The following is a 21,040-nucleotide window of genomic DNA, read 5'->3' as shown; positions in this document are numbered from 1 at the left end:
AGTGTCTGAGCTAGCAGCGCTGTCATGCAAAGCACCCTTCCTGGTGTTTCACCAGGATAAGGTGGTTCTGCGTCCGGTCCCGGAATTTCTCCCTAAGGTGGTATCCCCTTTTCATCTCAATCAGGATATCTCCTTACCTTCTTTTTGCCCTCATCCAGTTCACCAATGTGAAAAGGATTTGCACTTGTTAGATCTGGTGAGAGCACTCCGGCTCTACATTTCTCGCACGGCGCCCCTGCGCCGTTCTGATGCGCTCTTTGTCCTTGTCGCTGGCCAGCGTAAGGGGTCGCAGGCTTCCAAGTCAACCTTGGCTCGGTGGATCAAGGAACCGATTCTTGAAGCCTACCGTTCTTCTGGGCTTCCGATTCCTTCAGGGCTGAAAGCCCATTCTACCAGAGCCGTAGGTGCATCCTGGGCATTGCGGCACCGGGCTACGGCTCAGCAGGTGTGTCAGGCGACTACCTGGTCGAGTCTGCACACTTTCACGAAACACTATCAGGTGCATGCCTATGCTTCGGCAGATGCCAGCCTAGGTAGGCGAGTCCTTCAGGCGGCGGTTGCCCACCTGTAAGAGGGGGCCGTTTTCGGCTCTTTTTATCGAGGTATTCTTTTACCCACCCAGGGACTGCTTTTGGACGTCCCAATTGTCTGGGTCTCCCAATGGAGCGACAAAGAAGAAGGGAATTTTGTTTACTTACCGTAAATTCCTTTTCTTCTAGCTCCTATTGGGAGACCCAGCACCCGCCCCTGTTCCCTTCGGGCTGTTGTTCTTTTGTGTACACATGTTGTTCATGTTGAATTGTTCTTTTGGTTCATGGTTTCAGTTCTCCGAACATCCTTCGGATTGAATTTACCTTAGACCAATTTATAAGTTTCCTCCTTCCTGCTTTGGCACCAAAACTGATGGGCCCGTGATGCACGGGAGGGTGTATAGGCAGAGGGGAGGGGTTACACTTTTTAAAGTGTAATACTTTGTGTGGCCTCCGGAGGCAGAAGCTATACACCTAATTGTCTGGGTCTCCCAATAGGAGCTAGAAGAAAAGGAATTTACGGTAAGTAAACAAAATTCCCTTCATATATATATATATATATATATATAATGTGTGTGTATATATATATATATATATATATATATATATATATATATAATGTATATATATATATATATATATAATGTGTATATATATATATATATATATATAATGTATATAATGTATGTATGTATGTATGTACGTACATATATATACGTACATACATATATATACGTACGTATGTATGTATGCACGTACGTACATATATATACGTACATACATATATATATACGTACATACATATATATACGTACATATATATATATATATATATGTGTGTGTATATATATGTGTGTGTGTGTGTGTGTGTGTGTGTGTGTGTGTATATATATATATATGTATATATATATATATATATATATATATATGTGTATATATATATATATATGTGTATATATATATATATATATATATATATATATATATATATATATATATATATATATATATATATATATATATATATATATATATATATATATATATATATATACATAATGTGTGTGTGTATATCTTGACTTTCTGCTTAGCCAGGATTCAAATCTTTTGTTTGACACACAAGCCTTAATTTTAAGATCTTTCTAAGACAGTGAACTTATAACCGACGGTACTAAACATCTCCTCTGTGTGTGTTTGAAATGATTAAAAATAAAAAATTCTGCAGTGTATCACAGACTAATCAGTCACACTGACTATTGAGGTGCAGCACCTCCCTATGACTTGAATCTTTGCATTATTCATAGCCTGAGACGTATTCCCATTTTCAATGTGCTTCAGTACTGCAGTAGTACACCACAATACCATTTAGGACATATAGAGATCTATCTATCTAGCTGTCTATCCTTCACTATATGTAATAAGCTGTGGTCTCTGACCACCTATCCTGAGACTGTAAAATTCTAAAATAGCACTTCTTGGCTGGCCCTAATGTTTCTTAGCCCTTGTGATAGTCTGCCTTATTGGCTGCATTAGACTATGTGAGGTGGTAGCTGCAAGGCATTATGCACACCCCTGTTTGGCTATTATCCGCTCTCCGAGTCTTCAGTTGGTTCCGGCATTTTTCTTCAATTACTGCTCATCGAATCACTGAGCCTTCAAATTCGCAGGGACATGTGAGTTTAAGGAAATTCAACTATTGATTTATCCGCTCATCTCTAATTTTAACCCCTTCACGACCTTGGACGGATCTATCCGTCCATGATCGTGTCCCGTTAAGCCCCGCCCCCTGCCGCGGGCAGGCGGCGTGGATCGGCACACATATCAGCTGTTTTCAACAGCTGACATGTGTGCCTCCTAGCCGCGGGTGGAATCGCTTCCACCCGCGGCCATTAACCCCTTAAATCTTGCTGCCAAAGTCTGGCAGCAAGATTTAAATGCGCACGGCCATGTTTGTTACTTACCGCCGCCCCCACCGGAAGTCACGTGTGTTATCACGTGACTATCGGTGGTTGCCATCGTAGCACAGGGTCATGTGATGACGCCTGCTGCTACGATGTTTCACTTTCGTTTTCCCTCGGCCGAGAGCAGAGGGAAAACCAAAGTGACCGAATATGCTGATTACAGCGGTATAGCTGTGATCAGCAGATAGCGATCAGCGATCGGATTGCTGATTGCTATAGCCCCCTAGGGGGACTAGTAAAATAAAAAAAAAAAAGTTTTAAAAAAATAAAAAAAAAACAAAAAGCCTAAAAGTTCAAATCACCCCCCCTTTCCCCCCATTGAAAATTAAAGGGTTAAAAAATAAATAAATATACACATATTTGGTATCACCGCGTTCAGAAATGCCCGATCTATCAAAATATAAAATCAATTAATCTGATTGGTAAACGGCATAGTGGCAAAAAAATTCCAAACGCCAAAATTACGTTTTTTGGTCGCCGCAAGTTTTACGCAAAATTCAATAACAGGCGATCAAAACGTAGCATCTGCGCAAAAATGGTACCATTATAAACGTCAGCTCGAGACGCAAAAAATAAGCCATCACTGAGCCATAGATCCTTAAAAATGAGAACGCTACGTGTTTCGGAAAATGGCGCAAAACGTGCGCCACTTTTATTGGACAAACTTGTGAATTTGTTTTAACCCCTTAGATACAAGTAAACCTATACATGTTTGGTGTCTACAAACTCGCACCGACCTGAGGCATCACATAGATACATCAGTTTGATCATATAGTGAACACGGTGAATAAAACATCCCAAAAACTATTGTGCGATGACACTTTTTTTGCAGTTTTTCCACACTTGGAATTTTTTTGTTGTTTTCCAGTACAATATATGGTAAAACCTATGGTTTCATTTAAAAGTACAACTCGTCCCGCAAAAAACAAGCCCTCATATGGCAAGATTGACAGAATAATAAAAAAGTTACGGCTCTCGGAAGAAAAGGAGCAAAAAACAAAAACTGAAAGTGCCCGGGGGCTGAAGGGGTTAAGCATTCAAAATGTTATTGTGGCCCCATGCAGTGTCTTTTATTCCCCTACACATATTAGGTATTTACATGGAGATGGGACTGCTATTGTCATGATTTTCAGTGCCCTCAGTGGCTCATGTACATGTATCCTAACTTATTTTCCATTTGTTTCAGCTATCTAAACAACTTGAAGTCCCTGACTACGGAGAAGCGGGCTACTGCTTATGCTTATGTGTTATCTGGCAACGCTTGCTGTATAGCCATTCATCCATCAAATACCCATACACTAGTGGCAGCGGGAGACCGCCTAGGTGTCATTGGCTTGTGGGATACGGTATATATTAGTTGCATTATATTGTTTGTTCTTTGTGTGTAAATATAGTAACCTCTCAAAAATGTATCCATCATCTGTATACATAGTATACGTCCAAATTAACAATCCATTCTGCAGCTAAAACGTGTATAAACACTGCGCAATTAGGAATTGGTGTTTTTGATTATTCATTTTATTATTGAACAACTTCAGTGCTTAGTCCATCCAAAAGGTTGATCTCAAAACTGGATATTTAAGAACATAAAAGTGAGGTCTTGTCTTTCTTAGGGGAGAATATCTGTGCAAAATTATTGGGCAACTATTAGTGTACAGAATTATGCAGTTAAATGAAAAACACATGTTTTCCCATCAAAATTGTTTATTTTTATCTCCTAGTGAAAAGAATACCCAAAGAACACACTGTGCAAAAATACATTTCTGACACTTCAGAAAGATAATGTTCCCGATATAGCTGCCCTTCTTCTCAATAACTCCATCCATGGACTCTGTCAGTTTCTTAATCTCTTGACCAACTTTTTGGGCAGCATCAGCCACAGCCTCCCAGACACTGATCAGAGAGGTGAATTTTTACCTTCACCATATAGCTCCCTTTTAAGAAGGGCCCACAAGTTGTCAATAGGGTTTAGGTCAGGTGAGGAAGGGGCTATGTCATTATTCTTTCATTTTTAAGGTCTTTACTGGCAGCCGACCAGTGGAGACTTCAATGCATGTGATGGAGCATTACCTGTATATATCATGTTTTCTTAAAAGATGCAGACTTTTTCCTGTACCACTGCTTGAAAAAAGGTGTCTTCTAAAAACTGTATGTTGAGTCCGTCTTCTACCCGAAAAGTTCCAAACAAGCTCATCTTTAATAATTCCAGCCCATTGCAGTAACGTTACTGGCATCGCAGTTGAAGTGAAGGTCTGTGGCCATTACTGATTCAGCCACAGGCCCAATCAGTCAGGGGTCACTCTCATGTCATTGGTCAATAAAACCTCTGTAAAATCTGTCAGAAGATATATTTCTGTACCCAGTCTTGATGCTTCAATTTGTGTATCTTGTTCAGTGGTGGTTGGATTCAGCCTCCTTTACCTCGGCCATGTCTCTGAGCACTGATCTCCTTGTACGTCTGTGTCTTGTTCAGTGGTGGTCGGTTTCAACCTCCCTTACCTCAGCCATGTCTCTGAGCACTGATTTCCTTGTACTTCTGTGTCTTGCTCAGTGGTGGGCGGTTTCAGCCTCCCTTACCTCAGCCATGTCTCTGAGCACTGATCACTTTGTACTGCTCGACCCTCCAGGGAGGTTGCAGTTCAGGAATATGACAGCACTTGAGGACACTGGGCTCCTGATCGTTTCACATTTGATTCTTCTCAAATCTTTAGTTAATCTGCATCTTTTTTCTCAATGTTATTTTGTGACCCTGTTGACAGTTGACAATTTGCAACAAAACTTTTGATGGTTGTATGATCACTTCCCAATATCTTAGCAATTTCAAGTGTGCTGCATGCCTTGGTAAGACTTTTTTAATAATTTTTTTACTTTTCGTAGTCAGATATAGATGATCAAGGATTTGTGCACAGGAGTTACCGTATTTTCATGAATATAACATGCACTTTTTTCCCCCCAAAACTGGGGGAAAAATAAGGTTGCATCTTATAATTCGGATATGGCTTACCAGGGCGGCGGTGGTGGCATGGGGGTTACAGGTGGCAGGGTCTGCAATGCTGAGGGCTCGGAGGAGAGGGGTGTCACTGCAGTGGAGTGGCTCAGGAGGGTCAATTGGATGGCAGGCCGGCGATACTGCGGGTTCGAGGGTGTCACGTCGGCAGGTGCCATTGATCTGCCGGTGAACTCCATTGAACCACCGGCAGTTGACGTGATGGACTTCAAGAAAATGGCCGAGGAGACCAATCTGCAAGCGCCGCCTCTGCATTACTTCCTTGAACTCACTTGCAACAACTGCTGGCAGCTAATTGGAGTCTGGCGCGATACCTCCGAGCCCGCAATTTCGCCGACCCTCCGTCCACTGACTTTCCTGAGCTGCAACACCCTCTCCTCTGAGCACACAGCATCGCCAACCCTCCATCCACTGACCCTACTGAGCCGCTCTCCCCCGGTGAGCTAATATAAGACACACTAGGATTATAAGACGGACCCTCATTTTAACATTAAAAATTATTTTTTCCTATTTTCCTCCTCTAAAATTGGGGTGCGTCTTATCCAGTTATAAAAATAAAACAAATACGGTATGTAACCAAAATCTGACCCTTTCCTGCATTAAATTCAGGTAATGACACATTGGCTGTAATACACACCAGGTAACGCCTTCTAGCCGTGTGTTGTTCTGCACGGCCCCCTGTGTATAGTGCTGCTGGTCCCATAACATGGCTTTTTTTCATGCCTATTTCCCTGCACTTCATAATACTGTATATAATAAATAGTTGCATGTTCTCACAGTTCTCTTACTGCCTTTTTTCTTTTTTTTTTTTCTCACCAGAAACGCCAGTCTGCAGGGGTATATCAATTTCTACTCCATTCGAGAACCTGTTCTCTTGCTTTCTCCCCATCTAATGCTGCACACCTGCTGTCGGCCGGTCGGGAAGGGACAGTTCGCTGTGGGGACGTATCCCGCTCTGTCTTTGATGAGGTGGGTTCACTTGCACATATACAAAAAATTCAGTAGGCGAAATTGCAATTCCAAATTCTTTCAGTAGCACAGTGTCTGCCATGCCACGTCTGTTACAAGCTTTGTACATCTTATCAGTCTGTTCATGTTTTGTATCAAATTGAATAAGATCCAATTGGGGCTACAAACCATTAATGCCTGCCTATAAGATGCTCGTAAAGGCTTAATCTAGCATTGGCTATCAGATTTTGTCAGCAATTCTTTCTGACTTTCCTGGCTTTATGGTTCATTTGCAAGACCGTAAAGGGACATTTATATTTCTGCTGCTTAAAGCATTCCAATCACCTGGATTTTCTTAAATAACCTAAAGCCAGTGCTATACTGGCGCTATCAGGCTGATCCCATACATACCTTTAGTTGTCAGCTAGGATGTATAGGTTTTGAAAAACAAGCAAGTAAAGTTTGTAAAATGGGAAGCTTTTTGAGTGCCAGCAACTGCCGATCAGCTGATAGCTGGGGTGGGTATTCATAGTGATTCCCGTGTCTGTCCGTCCTCCCCCTGTTATTTAGGTTAATTCTATTATAGAATTGTTTTATTAAGTGACTAGAAGGACCTGTGCTGATGTCATACCCATGTGACCAGAAGGGGCAGGGCCTCAGCCAATAGAAAAATAGTGTTGCCTCCTGGTATCAGCTATGTTGGCTGAGACATGCCCCTTCTGGTCACATGGGTATGACATCAGCACAGGTCCTTCTAGTCACTTCGTAAAACGATTCTATAATAGAATTAGCATAAACAGGGAGAGAATGGACAGGCAGGGGGCGGGAGTCACTGTGAATATCCACACCAGCTATCAGCCAATCGGCAGCTGCTACCACTCAAAAAGCACTCATTTTACAAACTTTACTTTCTTGTGTTTCAAAACCTAAACATCTGAGCTGACCAGTAAAGGTATGTATAGAATCAGCCTGATGGCACCAGTATAGCACTGGCTTTAGGTTATATAGAAAGATTTTGGTGATTGATCCTCTTTAAGAGGCTTGTGTAGACCTAGAACCCATTACACAGTTGTGTTTTCAAAGATGTAAAAAAAAAAAAAGAAATCCGGGCATACAGCAGAATAAAACATATCTGTAAAGGTGTGTACTATATTACTAGGGGTGAATGTTCTGCTGTCCATACTGCTTACTTTATGAAATGCTAACTTATTTTATGTTCCTGTGTAGATTTATCACGGGGAAGAAAGGCTTTCCTCGTTTGACTTTCTATCAGCTGACGGTTCTGTCCTCATAGTTAGCCACTTTGATTCAACGCTATCAGTGATAGACCGCAGGACTCCACTAAATACGCACGATGTCCGTGGTTTTCTGCATTTAAACTACGTCCGTACTGTTAATGTGCATCCTCTCGAAAGGAATCTCTGTGTGGTTGCAGGAGATGGGTAAGCTTGTCCCTCTACGGTTTCTTTTCACTCCTTTGGTAGGCCATGTATTTGGATTATTTTGGATGTTAAAGGGGAGTTATGTTTAAGTTTTCCCGAGTGCTGGATTCGGATTATTAGCCAGAATTCCCCGAGAAGCCCGGGCCCTGCACTCGGGTATGTTTGAAACCACACTCATCTGGACTTTTAGGCTTTGTGCCCACGCTGCGGAAAATTCGCGCAATTTGTGGCGATTTTTTTTCTCGGAAACTCCGCAGATTTTTCAAAAATCCGCAGTACAGCGAGTCCTCAGCCATTTCTATGGCATTTGGGGAGTGCTGTGCCCATGCTGTGTTTTTTTCCGCAGCAAAAATAATGCGGATTTCCCTGCGAAAAAATCTGCAGCATGTGAATTATTATTCCTGCGGATTTCTCCACAGGATCTCATACTTACCTGCCTTGATAGCAGACACCGGAGTCACTTTCTCCGGTGCAGAAGAGGGCGGTGGAGCCAGGAGCAGGAAGGAGGTGGTGGGCGTGGCCTGCTCAAGCTCCGGTCATGTGACAGCCGGAGCTAGTTCAGTCCCGCCCACCTTCTCCGGCAATGTGCAGACAGACACGGTCGGAAAGTGAAGTGCTGCGTGATGGAGGTAAGTATGAACTCCTCGATCACTCAGCACTTGTTCTGCATTGAGGATGCAGTGCCCAAGCCATGGTACTGTATCCTCAATGCAGGACACCGCAGGACATTCCGCAAATAAACCGCAGCATGGAAACAGACAAAGTTGTGCTGCGGTTTTCTGGGAGCTCCTGCGGAATGTCCTGCGGATATAACCGCAGGACACTTTCCCTGTGGGCACATAGCCTTATAGTTCTGTCTGCCCATCACTATTCGCAAGACTTCATCAGCAGACGGTCTGGTGAAGGAAGACACTTGTGCATGTTATCGATTTTCTAATTCATAGGGAAATGTTCCAGATTTACATCAATGGTTAATGTTGCTTGATAAATCTGCGTATTTTTGCTTGCCCTCGCTGAGCTTTTACTTGCATTTTCTTCGGCGCTCCATTGGGAGACCCAGACGATTGGGTGTATAGCACTGCCTCCGGAGGCCACACAAAGCATTACACTAAAAAGTGTAAGGCCCCTCCCCTTCTGGCTATACACCCCCAGTGGGATCACTGGCTCACCAGTTTTCTGCTTTGTGCGAAGGAGGTCAGACATCCACGCATAGCTCCACTGTTTAGTCAGCAGCAGCTGCTGACTATGTCGGATGGAAGAAAAGAGGGCCCATACTAGGGCCCCCAGCATGCTCCCTTCTCACCCCACTTTATGTCGGCGGTGTTTGTTAAGGTTGAGGTACCCATTGCGGGTACGGAGGCTGGAGCCCACATGCTGTGTTCCTTCCCCATCCCCCTGAGGGGCTCTGAGGAAGTGGGATCTTACAGGTCTCCAGGCACTGAGACCGGGCTCCATCCACAGACCCAGAGAACCTGCTGGATATGGAGCTGAGTATCGTCAGGGACAGGGCCCTGCTACATTAAGGTACTCTGTGTCCCCGTACACATCGCGCACACACACACCAGCATTGCTGGGAGTGCTAGTGCGCCGGGGACAACAGCGCGGAGCGCTTGTGCTATTATTCACGGCAGCTTTGCTGTGTGAATTTATGTATTGGGAACTGCCGCGCCGGGCCGCTGCTGGGTGTTTTTACACTGTGGCGCGGCTGGGACTTGTGGTGCGCCGGGGACTCCGCGCTGGCCGTGCACATAGGACGGCCGCGCTTATTACTCGAGTCCCCGGCTTTGCGGCCTAGTTTCCGTTTCGTTCCCGCCCCCAGCCCTGCCAGTCAGGGGAGAGGCGGGACGCTGTACAGAAAGTCAGCGCCGAGGGCTGGAGTCTGCTTTGCATTCTCCAGCCCCCTTCACTGGACACAGTGGGACGCCGGTTTCCCGCTCTTGCCTGGGGCACGCCCACGGCCCGCCCCTCGTCACACGAGCTGGAGAAGGACGCCGGCAGCCATTCCTGCAGTCCGAGCTGGAGAACGGAGACAAGCTCTGGGCAACCAGTCACAGGACTCTGGCGACCACACACCCGCCTATAGGCGGGCGGTAAGCAGCACCTGAAGTGCTGACCCCACTATATACCGTTGTGTCCATTTGTATTTTAGCTTGCACTGCACTGTAGGTCGCTATTTTTGGCTATATGCCCTCTTAGATGGCGAGACAACAACAGCAAAAAAGCAAGGGTGCTAAGGCACAGGCTTTTTATGCTGCTTGTATTGCATGTGCTGAAGTGTTCATTTGTACTTATGCTTGTATGCTATACATTGCACTGTACGGTCGCTATTCTTGGCTATATTCTCCTAGAATGGCTAGACTACAGCAGCAAAAAAGCTAAGGTGCTAAGGCACAGGCTTTCTATGCTGCTTGTATTGCATGTGCTGAAGTGTTCATTTGTACTTATGCTTGTATGCTATACATTGCACTGTACGGTCGCTATTCTTGGCTATATTCTCCTAGAATGGCTAGACTACAGCAGCAAAAAACCAACGGTGCTAAGGCACAGTTTTTCTAGGCTGCTTGTATTGCATGTGCTGAAGTGTTTATTTGTACTTATGCTTGTATGTTATACATTGCACTGTACGGTCGCTACTCTTGGAGATATTCTCCTGGATGGCTAGTCTACAGCAGCAAAAAAGCAAGGGTGCCAAGGCACAGGCTTTCTAAGCTGCTCATATTGCATGTGCTGAAGGGCTCATTTGTACTTTATGCTTGTATGCTATACATTGCACTGTACGGTCGCTATTCTCGGCTATATGCTCCTAGATGGCTAGACTACAGCAGCAAAAAAGCAACACAGGCTTTCTATGCTGCTTTTACAGCATGTGATACTGTTCCACCGGCAAGTTCCACTGACCCCCGTTGTGTGCAATGCTCCTCTGTAGCTCTTGGTCAGCCGGGGTCTCTACTAGAGGTGGCCAAAGGAACCACCTGGGAATCCTGTCCATGGACAGGGACGGTGTTGCAGTTTCGGCTCATAGATTGTCATGGGATAGTGACTTGCAGTCCAGACAGGCCATGGGCAATCTTGCCAGGGTGTAGGCTCTGACACGGACGACAGTCCCAGACAGCCTAAGCGAGCTCGCTGGGAGCGGCACTCGGCCTCGTCACTAGTCAGGGTCACAGCAGAGGACTCTCTGTATGATGAGGCAGACGTAGCTGATCAGGACTTTGATCCTGACACCGCTCTCAATCCGGATACACCGGATGGTGACGCCATGGGGAATGATCTTATAGCGTCCAGCAATCTCTCCCCCAGCTCCTTCAGTGGAGGAGTCAGCTTCCCAGCAGGAGAAATCCCATTTCAGTATCTCAAGCGTACGTTGAGTACTTTTCTGGCCACGCTGACTTCAGTGAAGCAGTTCAGGATCACCACGCTTACCAGATAAGCGTTTCTCCAAATGTATTAAAGATACATGTTATCCCTTTCCCCCTGACGTGGTCAGGCGCTGGACCCAGGGTCCAAAGGTGGCTCCCCCAATCTCCAGGCTTGCGGCTAGATCCATAGTTGCAGTGGAGATGGGACTTCACTTAAAGATGCCATTGACAGACAGATGGACCTCTGGTTGAAATCTGTCTATGAAGCTATCGGCGTGTCGGTTGCTCCGGCATTCGCAGCCGTATGGGCACTCTAAGCTATGTCAGCTGGTCTTGCGCAGCTGGTCTTGAGCACAGGTACATCTGTGCCGCAGGTAGCGTCCTTATCCTCGCAATGTCTGCATTGCGACTTACCCTATTAATGCTGTCCGTGAGAGACAGTCGAGGTTTCGGTCCTTCCCAGGCTCGGGCAGGTCCAAATTGTCCTAGTCCAAAAGGGCTCAAAAGGCTCAGAGGGGCTCAGATTCCAGGCGGGCTCAATCACGCCCAAGGAAGGCAGCCAGAGGAACCGCTTCCAAGGCGGTCTCCTCATGACTTTAAGCTCTCTCTCTCCGCATCCGCGGTTGGTGGCAGACTCTCTCGCTTTGGCGACATTTAGCTGCCACAGGTCACAGACCGGTGGGTGAGAGACATTGTGTCTCACGTGTACAGGATAGAGTTCTGTTCTCGGCCTCCGGCTCGATTCTTCAGACCTTCCCCACCTACCCACCGAGCCGATGCTCTTCTGCAGGCAGAATGAGTGGTAATTCCTGTTCCTCTTCAGGAACAAGACACGGTTTTTCCTCCAATCTGATTGTGGGGGACCTAAAACTGCTAAGCACGTGAAGGCCAGGCGGTTCCGGAGGGCATCCCTCCGCTCCGTCATTGCCTCAATGTCTCAAGGAGATTTCCTAGCATCAATAGACATCAGGATGCTTATCTCCACGTGCCGATTGCTCCAGAGCACCAACGTTTGCTACGTTTCGTTATTGAAGACGAGCATCTTCAGTTCGTAACCCTGCCCTTCGGTCTGGCGACAGCCCTACGGAGTTTCACCAAGTTCAGGGCAGCAGTGGGAGCAGTCCTGCACTCTCAGGGTCACTCGGTGATCCTTCCTTGGACGGTCGACTTGTCAAGGCACCCTCTCAAGAGGCATGCCAACACAGCCTGAGCGTAGCGCTGGAGACTCTCCAGAGTTTCGGGTGGATCATCAACTTCTCAAGGTTAAATCTGACACCGACCCAATCGCTGACATATCTGGGCATGGAGTGTCACGCTCCCTCAGCGATAGTGAAGCTTCCGCTGGACAAACAGCGTTCACTACAGACAGGGGTGCAGGCTCTCCTTCACGGCCAGTCACACTCCTTAACACGCCTCATGCAGAGGCAGTCACTTTCGCGCAGTTTCATCTGCGTCCACTCCAATGTGGCATTCTTTGCCAATGGGATGGGAAGTCGACGTCCCTAGAAGGAACGTCCCCCTTCTCAGACGGTCAAGGACTCTCTTCAGAGGAGTCCATCCTTCAGATCAATGTGCTAGAAATCTGGGCAGTGTATCTTGCCCTGCAAGCCTTCCAGCCGTGGCTGGAAAGCACACACATCCGAATTCAGTCGGACAACTCCACAGCGGTGGCATACATCTTCCACCAAGGCGGAACACGCAGTCGGCAAGCCTCCCAGGAAGTCCGGCGGAGTCTGATGGGGGTGGAAGACAGAGCATCCACCATATCCGCAGTTCACATCCCGGGCGCAGATAACTGGGAAGCAGACTTCCTCAGTTGCCAGGGTATGGACGCAGGGGAAGGGTATCTTCACCCGGACGGTTTTCAGGAAATCTGTCAACGCTGGGGGATGCTGAACGTCGACCTAATAGCGTCTCGGCACAACAACAAGGTTCCGATTTTCATGGCGCGGTATCAAGATCAAAGAGCTCTGGCGGCAGACGCCTTAGTTCAGGTTTGGTCGCAGTTCCAGCTACCTATGTGTTTCCCCCTCTGACACTGCTGCCCAGAGGGCTACGCAACATCAGGTCCGTTTGCCGCCGCGCCATCCTCATCGCCACAGACTGGCCGAGGAGGTCGCAGTCCCCGGATCTGTGGCATCTCACGGTCTACCAACCGTGGGCACTACCAGCCCGGCCGGACTTACTGTCCCAAGGGCCGTTTTTTCCATCTGAATTCTACGGCCCTGAACCTGACGGTATGGCCTTTGAGTCCTGAATCCTAGCGTCTTCAGGATTATCTCAGGACGTCATTGCCACCATGAGACAGACTAGAAAACCGACGTCTGCCAAGATCTACCACAGGATGTGGAGGATATTCTTCTCTTAGTGCTCTGCTCAGGGAGTGTCTCCCTGCCCATTTGCATTCCCTACTTTTCCTTCCTTCCTGCAATCTGGTTTGGAAAAAGGTTGTCACTCGGCTCCCTTAAAGGACAAGTCTCAGCGCTATCTGTATGCTTCAGAAGCGCCTAGCACCACTTCCTCAGGTACACACGTTCCTGCAGGAGGTTTGTCACATTGTCCCTCTGTACAAACGGCCGTTGGACCCATGGGATCTGAACAGGGTACTAATTGCTCTCCAGAAGCCGCCCTTCGAGCCTCTGAGAGATGTTTCACTCTCTCGACTTTCCCAGAAAGAGGCCTTTCTGGTAGTGGTCACGTCTCTTAGGAGAGTGTCCGAGCTAGCAGCGCTGTCATCCCAAAGCTTCCTTCCTGGTGTTTCACCAAGGCAAGGCAGTGCTGCGCCCGATTCCGGAGATCTCCCTACGGTGGTATCTCCTTACCTTCCTTTTGCCTCATCCTTTTCATCGATATGAAATGGATTTGCATTTGTTGGATCTGGTGGGAGCACTTAGAATCTACATTTCCCGCACGGCGCCTCTGCGCCGCTCGGATGCACTCTCTGTGCTTGTCGCTAATCAGCGTAAAGAGTCGCAGGCTTCCAAATCCACCCTGGCTCGATGGATCAAGGAACCAATTCTTGAAGCCTACTGTTCTGCTGGGCTTCCGGTTCCATCAGGGCTGTAAGCCCATTCTACCAGAGCCGTGGGTGCGCCCTAGGCATTACGGCACCAGGCTACGGCTCAGCAGGTGTGCCAGGCAGCTACCTGGTCGAGTCTGCACACTTTCACCAAACATTATCAGGTGCATACCTATGCTTCGGCGGACGCCAGCCTAGGTAGAAGGGTCCTGCAGGCGGCAGTTGCCTCCCCGTAGGGGAGGGCTGTCTTTGCAGCTCTAACATGAGGTATTTCTTTACCCACCCAGGGACAGCTTTTGGACGTCCCAATCGTCTGGGTCTCCCAATGGAGCGCCGAAGAAGAAGGGAATTTTGTTACTTACCGTAAATTCCTTTTCTTCTAGCTCCTATTGGGAGACCCAGCACCCGCCCTGTTGTCCTTCGGGATTTTTGGTTGTTTTTCGGGTACACATGTTGTTCATGTTGAACGGTTTTCAGTTCTCCGACGTTACTTCGGAGTGAATTTGTTTAAACCAGTTATTGGCTTTCCTCCTTCTTGCTTTTGCACTAAAACTGGTGAGCCAGTGATCCCACTGGGGGTGTATAGCCAGAAGGGGAGGGGCCTTACACTTTTTAGTGTAATGCTTTGTGTGGCCTCCGGAGGCAGTGCTATACACCCAATCGTCTGGGTCTCCCAATAGGAGCTAGAAGAAAAGGAATTTACGGTAAGTAACAAAATTCCCTTCTTTCACTCTACGCATTTTCGCTGTGTCATAATCGCAGCTTTTTAAAGTACAAGCAAAGTGGATGGGATTAATAGCAATATTATATCCACTGTGCTTCTTTTTTACGCTGCATAAACTCATCTGCGATGCACATTTCCAAGCCACAACATGTTCATTCTCTTGCGAGTACGCAGAGTTTTCTGTGCGGAAATTTATCATAGACTGGTATTAGAACTGGAGGTTCTACAGGTAAAAAAACAAACGTGCGTTTTACATGTCAAAAACTCATGTGATCCACACCTCATGTCAATACCAGGAATTTTCAAAAGCAAAACGGTTTATTTTAAGGATGACACATCAGACAAGACAAGATAAAAACGCAGCACCAAAAATGCAATAAAAACAAGTAAACTAAGGTGCGGAGATGGTGCATAAATTTTGCAGCATCAAAAACTGTACAGAAACTGCATTACATATTACATTACATAACATTACACTGTTAACACAGTGCAGATCTTATGCATAAGTGGGGAAAATTCGACTCTCCTACCTGTGACTGTGGAGCAGAGCATCAAACTATCCAGCACATTGTTGAGAAATGCCCTCTTAGATCCTACCATGGGGACGAGAATGATTTCTATATTGTAAATGATAATGCTATTGCATACATAGAAAACCTGGGTATCCGACTTTGATTTTTATCCTTTTTGATACTTTCAATCGTTGCTTATTGTCTAGTGTTTATCTGATCGGAGGAGTTATGTTTTACTCTTTTTCTTCTTAAAATAAATGTGAAGTTTTATCTACACTTCTGAATTTTTCCATGGACGTTTTGTGCCGGGGATTCGCCTTTTGTTTGATAACATTTTCTGACTATTACCTTTTTTTTGATTGTCACATTTGTTGCAAAAGAAGAAATCCACTGCCCAGTATCCAAGAACACAAATTGTGAAAGGGTTCTAGTTTCTTCTTTCTTCTAGAAATGGGTCCAAAGACTGATCCAGCGCCGAATATAAAATATCAGACTTCCTTAAAACGACTCTCGGCCCTGAATGGTGTTTTCTTTATCGTTCCTTTGGGAGACCCAGACCTTGGGTGTTTAGCTTCTGCCTCCGGAGGACACACAAAGTACTACACCTAAAAGTGTAGCTCCTCCCTCTGAGCTTATACACCCCCTGGTGAGCCAGTCCCAGCCAGTTTATCGCTTTGTGTTCAGGAGGCATACATCCACACATGCATTCTCATATGATTTTTTCCTTTTTGGAATGAGATTGAAGAAGTGCGGGTCCACGTCTGGACCCACGGCATGTCCCTTCTCACCCCACTGTGTCGGTGGTGTTGTAAGGTTGATTTCCAAGTCTGGAGCCTTACATGCCGTGCTCCTTCACCATCCCTCCTGGGCTCTGGCTTGAAGTGGGAGCCAGCGCGGTCTCCATGCCTGGCAGGAGTCCGGTCTCCATCCGCAGCCCTTTAGGACCCTGCTGGACCGGAGCACTCATCCCCAGGGACCTGGCCCTGCGTCTCAGAAGCTAAGTACCTGAGACGTTTATATGTTGGGGGTCCCTGTGCTTTATTGTATGGGGAGAGTGTGCTTACTGTATTTATTTTGGCATTTCCGGCGGGTTCTCTAGATTTCGCCCGAGAACCGCGCCGATGGTGCCTGCGCGTCGGCCTCGCCACTCAAATTTAGGCCCCGACTTTGCCGGAGGCCTAGTTTCTGTTCACTGCCCTTGCATGTCACTCATGCAGAGGGACAGGCACGGCTCCTCCCGGCGGCCGTCCTGCACAGGGGAGGGACACTCCCCACTGCTGTGCGTGTCTCCTCCCCTGCAGGTCTCTATGGTCCTCCAGATCCCGCTTTCCTACAGGAACGCCCCCAAGTCCCGCCCCCTCTCTTCGCTCCGGCGGCCATTTTCTCAGACAGGGTTCACTCTGCGCTGGCCTGCACTCTGCATCCCTGCTGAGGTGCTGTGCATTGGGCTTCGGGATCTGGAGGGCACACAACACCGCTTCCAGTGGTCTGGTAAGCCACAACCGGTCTCTGGTTGTGGACCTCTGTATATACTCCCTGGGGTTCATTCTCTATGTAGAGTCCCCACTCCAGCAGCATGTCTCACATGAGGAGCAAGGCTCCAAAGCTTTATACTGTATGCGCTGCATGTAAGCTCCTGCTGCCTGAACCGAGCACCTATCCACATTGTAATGTCTGCTCTAACTTGGCGGTGCCACAGCCTGGAGTCTCACCCCCAGTGGTCTCTCAGGCTGCTCCTGCACCTGTGGCTGAACCCCCGGCCTGGGTAGAATCCTTTTCTAGGTCTATCTCCCAGTCTTTTGCTGAGTCCATGGGACTTCTGTCCAGGACTTTGATGAATATGCATCAGCCCCCTTCACAGGGTGCCTTTACTGCTAAGGGTCCCTTAGGATCTCTATCATCTGACCTCCGTCCACCGGAGCTCACAGAGGATTCATCATCAGGGCCCAGACCCCGTCCTCCTAAGAGGAGGCGCAGGGTTTCCTCTCCCTCCTCATCCCGCGGCTCTGATTCAAGAGCTGACTCACAGGATGAGGAGGATGCCTTTACAGGGGGCTCGGAGGCTAACTCCATGTACCCCTTTGATCTTTCCGAGGGTGACTCAGATCTTAGTGACTTGATTGCTTCCATTAATTCTGTACTGGATCTCAATCCGCCAGTATCAGAGGAGCAACCCTCTCTGGCAGAAAAGCACCAGTTTACCTCGCCTAAGAGAGTAAAGAGTGTGTTCTTTAACCACTCCAGTTTTCAGACCGCTGTGACCAAACCCAGGGCCTGTCCTGACAAACGCTTCCCAAAGCGTGGTTCTGATGACCGTTTTCCCTTTCCACCTGAGGTGGTCAAGGAGTGGGCTCATTCCCCAAAGGTAGACCCTCCGGTGTCTAGACTCTCAGCCCGGACTGTTGTGTCGGTGGCTGATGGCACCTCCCTTAAGGATTCCACTGACCGTCAGATTGACCTTCTGGCCAAATCCGTGTATGAAGCGGCGGGGGACGCGTTTTCCCCAACTTTTGCAGCAGTGTGGGCTCTCAAAGCCATCTCTGCTTCTCTAGAGGAGATGCATTCCCTCACCAGGGAATCTATGCCCGAGATGGTTGCCTTAACTTCTCAAGCTTCAGCTTTTTCATCTTATGCCATGTCTGCCATGCTGGAGGCTTTTCACCGCACTGCGGTGGCTTCGGCTAGTTCCCTCGTTATCCGCAGGATCTTGTGGCTTCGAGAGTGGAAGGCAGATGCTTCTTCTAAGAAGTACCTTGCTGGTCTCCCTTTTGCTGGGTCCCGGCTGTTCGGTGAACAGCTGGATGAAATTATTAAAGAAGCTACTGGCAGGAAGAGTACTTCCATGCCACAAACCAAAACCAGGAAACCTGCCCAGGGTAGGAATCAGTCGAGGTTTCGCTCCTTTCGTTCCTCCAACTGGTCGTCCTCTAAGCCCTCCGCCTCGTCCGCTAACTCAGCTAAGGAACAGAAATCCAACTGGCGCCCAAAAGCGTGTCCACAGAAGACCGCAGGAGGTGCTGCCACTAAGGCAGCCTCCTCGTGACTCTCTGCCCGCTCCGGCAACGTCCTTAGTCGGTGGCAGGCTCTCCCACTTTGGCGACGCTTGGTTTCAACACGTCTCTGATCAGTGGGTGAGAGGTATCATCTCCCACTGCTACAGGATAGAATTCTCTTCCAGCCCGCCAAACAGATTTTTTCTCTCAACTCCCCCCTGCTCCAAGGCCGCCGCCTTCTCTCAGGCCGTGGCAGCCTTGCAGGCCAACGGAGTAATTGTACCAGTTCCCGCCCGGGAACGGTTCAGAGGTTTCTACTCAAACCTCTTCCTAGTTCCCAAAAAGGACGGTACCTTCCGGCCCATCCTGGATCTCAAGCTTCTCAACAAGCATGTTCGGGTGCGGTACTTTCGCATGGAGTCTCTGCGATCAGTCATTGCCTCAATGACCCAAGGGGATTTCCTGGCGTCCATCGACATCAGAGATGCCTATCTACATGTGCCAATTGCAGTTTCACACCAGCGTTGGCTACGTTTTGCAATAGGAGAAGATCATTTCCAATTCGTGGCTCTCCCCTTCGGGTTAGCCACGGCCCCTTGGGTATTCACCAAGGTCATGGCAGCAGTGATTGCGGTTCTGCACCTCCAGGGGTTGGCAGTGCTCCCTTACCTGGACGACCTTCTAGTCAAGGCTCCATCCAGCGCAGACTGTCAGCGGAGTGTCTCGCTCACTCTCGCCAATCTTCCCAAGTCCACTCTGACTCCGACCCAGAGTCTCACGTACCTAGGGATGCAGTTCGAGACTTTGTCGGCACTCGTGAAGTTGCCCTTAAACAAACAGCTGTCACTCCAGCTGGCGGTGCGCTCTCTCCTGAGTCCCCGCCGTTATACTCTCAGGCGTCTGATGCAGGTGCTGGGTCAAATGGTGGCGTCCATGGAGGCTGTTCCCTTTGCCCAGTTCCATCTGCGCCCCCTGCAGCTGGACATTCTCCGCTGTTGGGACAAGCGGCCTTCCTCCTTACACAAGTTAGTGGCTCTGTCGCCACGGACCAGGAGCTCCCTTCAGTGGTGGCTTCGGCCCCTCTCCCTGTCCCAAGGGCGCTCCTTCCTGGCCCCGTCCTGGGTGATTCTCACCACGGATGCCAGTCTATCCGGCTGGGGAGCGGTATGTCTCCACCACAGAGCGCAGGGCACTTGGACTCCGTCCGAGTCAGCCCTTTCAATCAATGTACCTGGAAACCAGAGCCGTGCTTCTAGCTCTCCTAGCATTTCACCATCTGCTGGCGGGCAGGCACATTCGAGTCCAGTCAGACAACGCGACAGCGGTTGCCTACATCAATCATCAAGGCGGGACACGCAGCCGCCTGGCAATGATGGAGGTACAACGCATTCTTCAATGGGCGGAGGACTCCAGGTCCACCATATCCGCAGTCCACATCCCAGGCGTGGACAACTGGGAGGCAGATTATCTCAGCCGTCAAAGCGTGGACGGTGGCGAGTGGTCCCTGCACCCGGCAGTGTTTCAGTCGATCTGCCGCAAATGGGGCACTCCGGATGTGGACCTAATGGCATCCCGTCACAACAACAAGGTTCCTGTTTACGTGACTCGCTCCCACGATCCTCAGGCCTTCGCCGCGGACGCTCTGGTTCAGGACTGGTCCCAGTTTCGTCTGTCCTACGTGTTTCCCCCTCTAGCTCTTTTGCCCAGAGTCCTGCGCAAGATCGGAATGGAGGGCCGTCGAGTCATCCTCATTGCACCGGACTGGCCCAGGCGAGCTTGGTATCCGGACCTGCTCCAACTGTCCGTAGAGATGCCGTGGCATCTCCCGGACCGTCCAGACCTACTCTCGCAAGGTCCGTTTTTCCGCCCGAATTCTGCGGCTCTCAAATTGACGGCGTGGCTCTTGAGTCCTGGATTTTGACGGCTTCTGGTATTCCTCCTGAAGTCCTCTCCACTATGACTCTGGCCCGCAAGTCTTCCTCCACTAAGATCTATCACATGACTTGGAAAATTTTCCTGTCCTGGTGTCGCTCTACCGGCCATCCTCCTTGGCCATTCTCCTTGCCGACCCTTCTGTCTTTTCTACAGTCCGGTCTGCAGCTAGGACTGTCCCTCAACTCTCTCAAGGGACAAGTTTCAGCTCTGTCAGTTTTGTTCCAGCGGCGTCTCGCTCGGCTGTCTCAGGTCCGCACCTTCATGCAAGGCGCGTCTCACATCATTCCGCCTTACCGGCGGCCCTTGGATCCCTGGGCCTTAACTTGGTTCTCACGGTCTTGCAGAAGCCCCCCTTCGAGCCTCTTAGGGATGTTTCTTTGTATCGGCTTTCACAGAAAGTGGCTTTTCTGGTTGCCATAACGTCTCTCAGGAGAGTCTCTGATTTGGCTGCGCTCTCCTCGGAGTCACCTTTTTTAGTTTTTCATCAAGACAAGGTGGTTCTCCGTCCGACTCCGGACTTTCTTCCTAAGGTGGTCTCTCCCTTCCACCTTAACCAGGACATTACCTTACCTTCCTTCTGTCCGGCCCCTGTTCATCGCTTTGAAAAAGC

General features: G+C 48.5%; 1 protein-coding gene across 3 annotated transcripts in view; it reads left to right on the top strand.

Annotated features, from left to right (window-relative positions):
* The window catches only part of WDR76 (WD repeat domain 76), a 175,960-nt gene that overhangs the window by 133,543 nt on the left and 21,377 nt on the right, over positions 1–21,040 (top strand). For all 3 annotated transcript variants that reach the window (XM_075346103.1, XM_075346101.1, XM_075346102.1), the window contains exons 11-13: positions 3,678–3,837; positions 6,318–6,467; positions 7,674–7,888. In XM_075346103.1, coding sequence (XP_075202218.1) covers positions 3,678–3,837; positions 6,318–6,467; positions 7,674–7,888 — 525 coding nt within the window. The remainder of the gene's footprint in view (positions 1–3,677; positions 3,838–6,317; positions 6,468–7,673; positions 7,889–21,040) is intronic.

The sequence above is a fragment of the Anomaloglossus baeobatrachus genome, chromosome 4 (assembly GCF_048569485.1).
Source record: "Anomaloglossus baeobatrachus isolate aAnoBae1 chromosome 4, aAnoBae1.hap1, whole genome shotgun sequence".
In the NCBI taxonomy this organism is placed as follows: Eukaryota; Metazoa; Chordata; class Amphibia; order Anura; family Aromobatidae; genus Anomaloglossus; species Anomaloglossus baeobatrachus.
The sequence above is the reverse complement of the archived record's forward strand: the minus strand, read 5'-3'. Positions and strand labels throughout refer to the sequence as shown.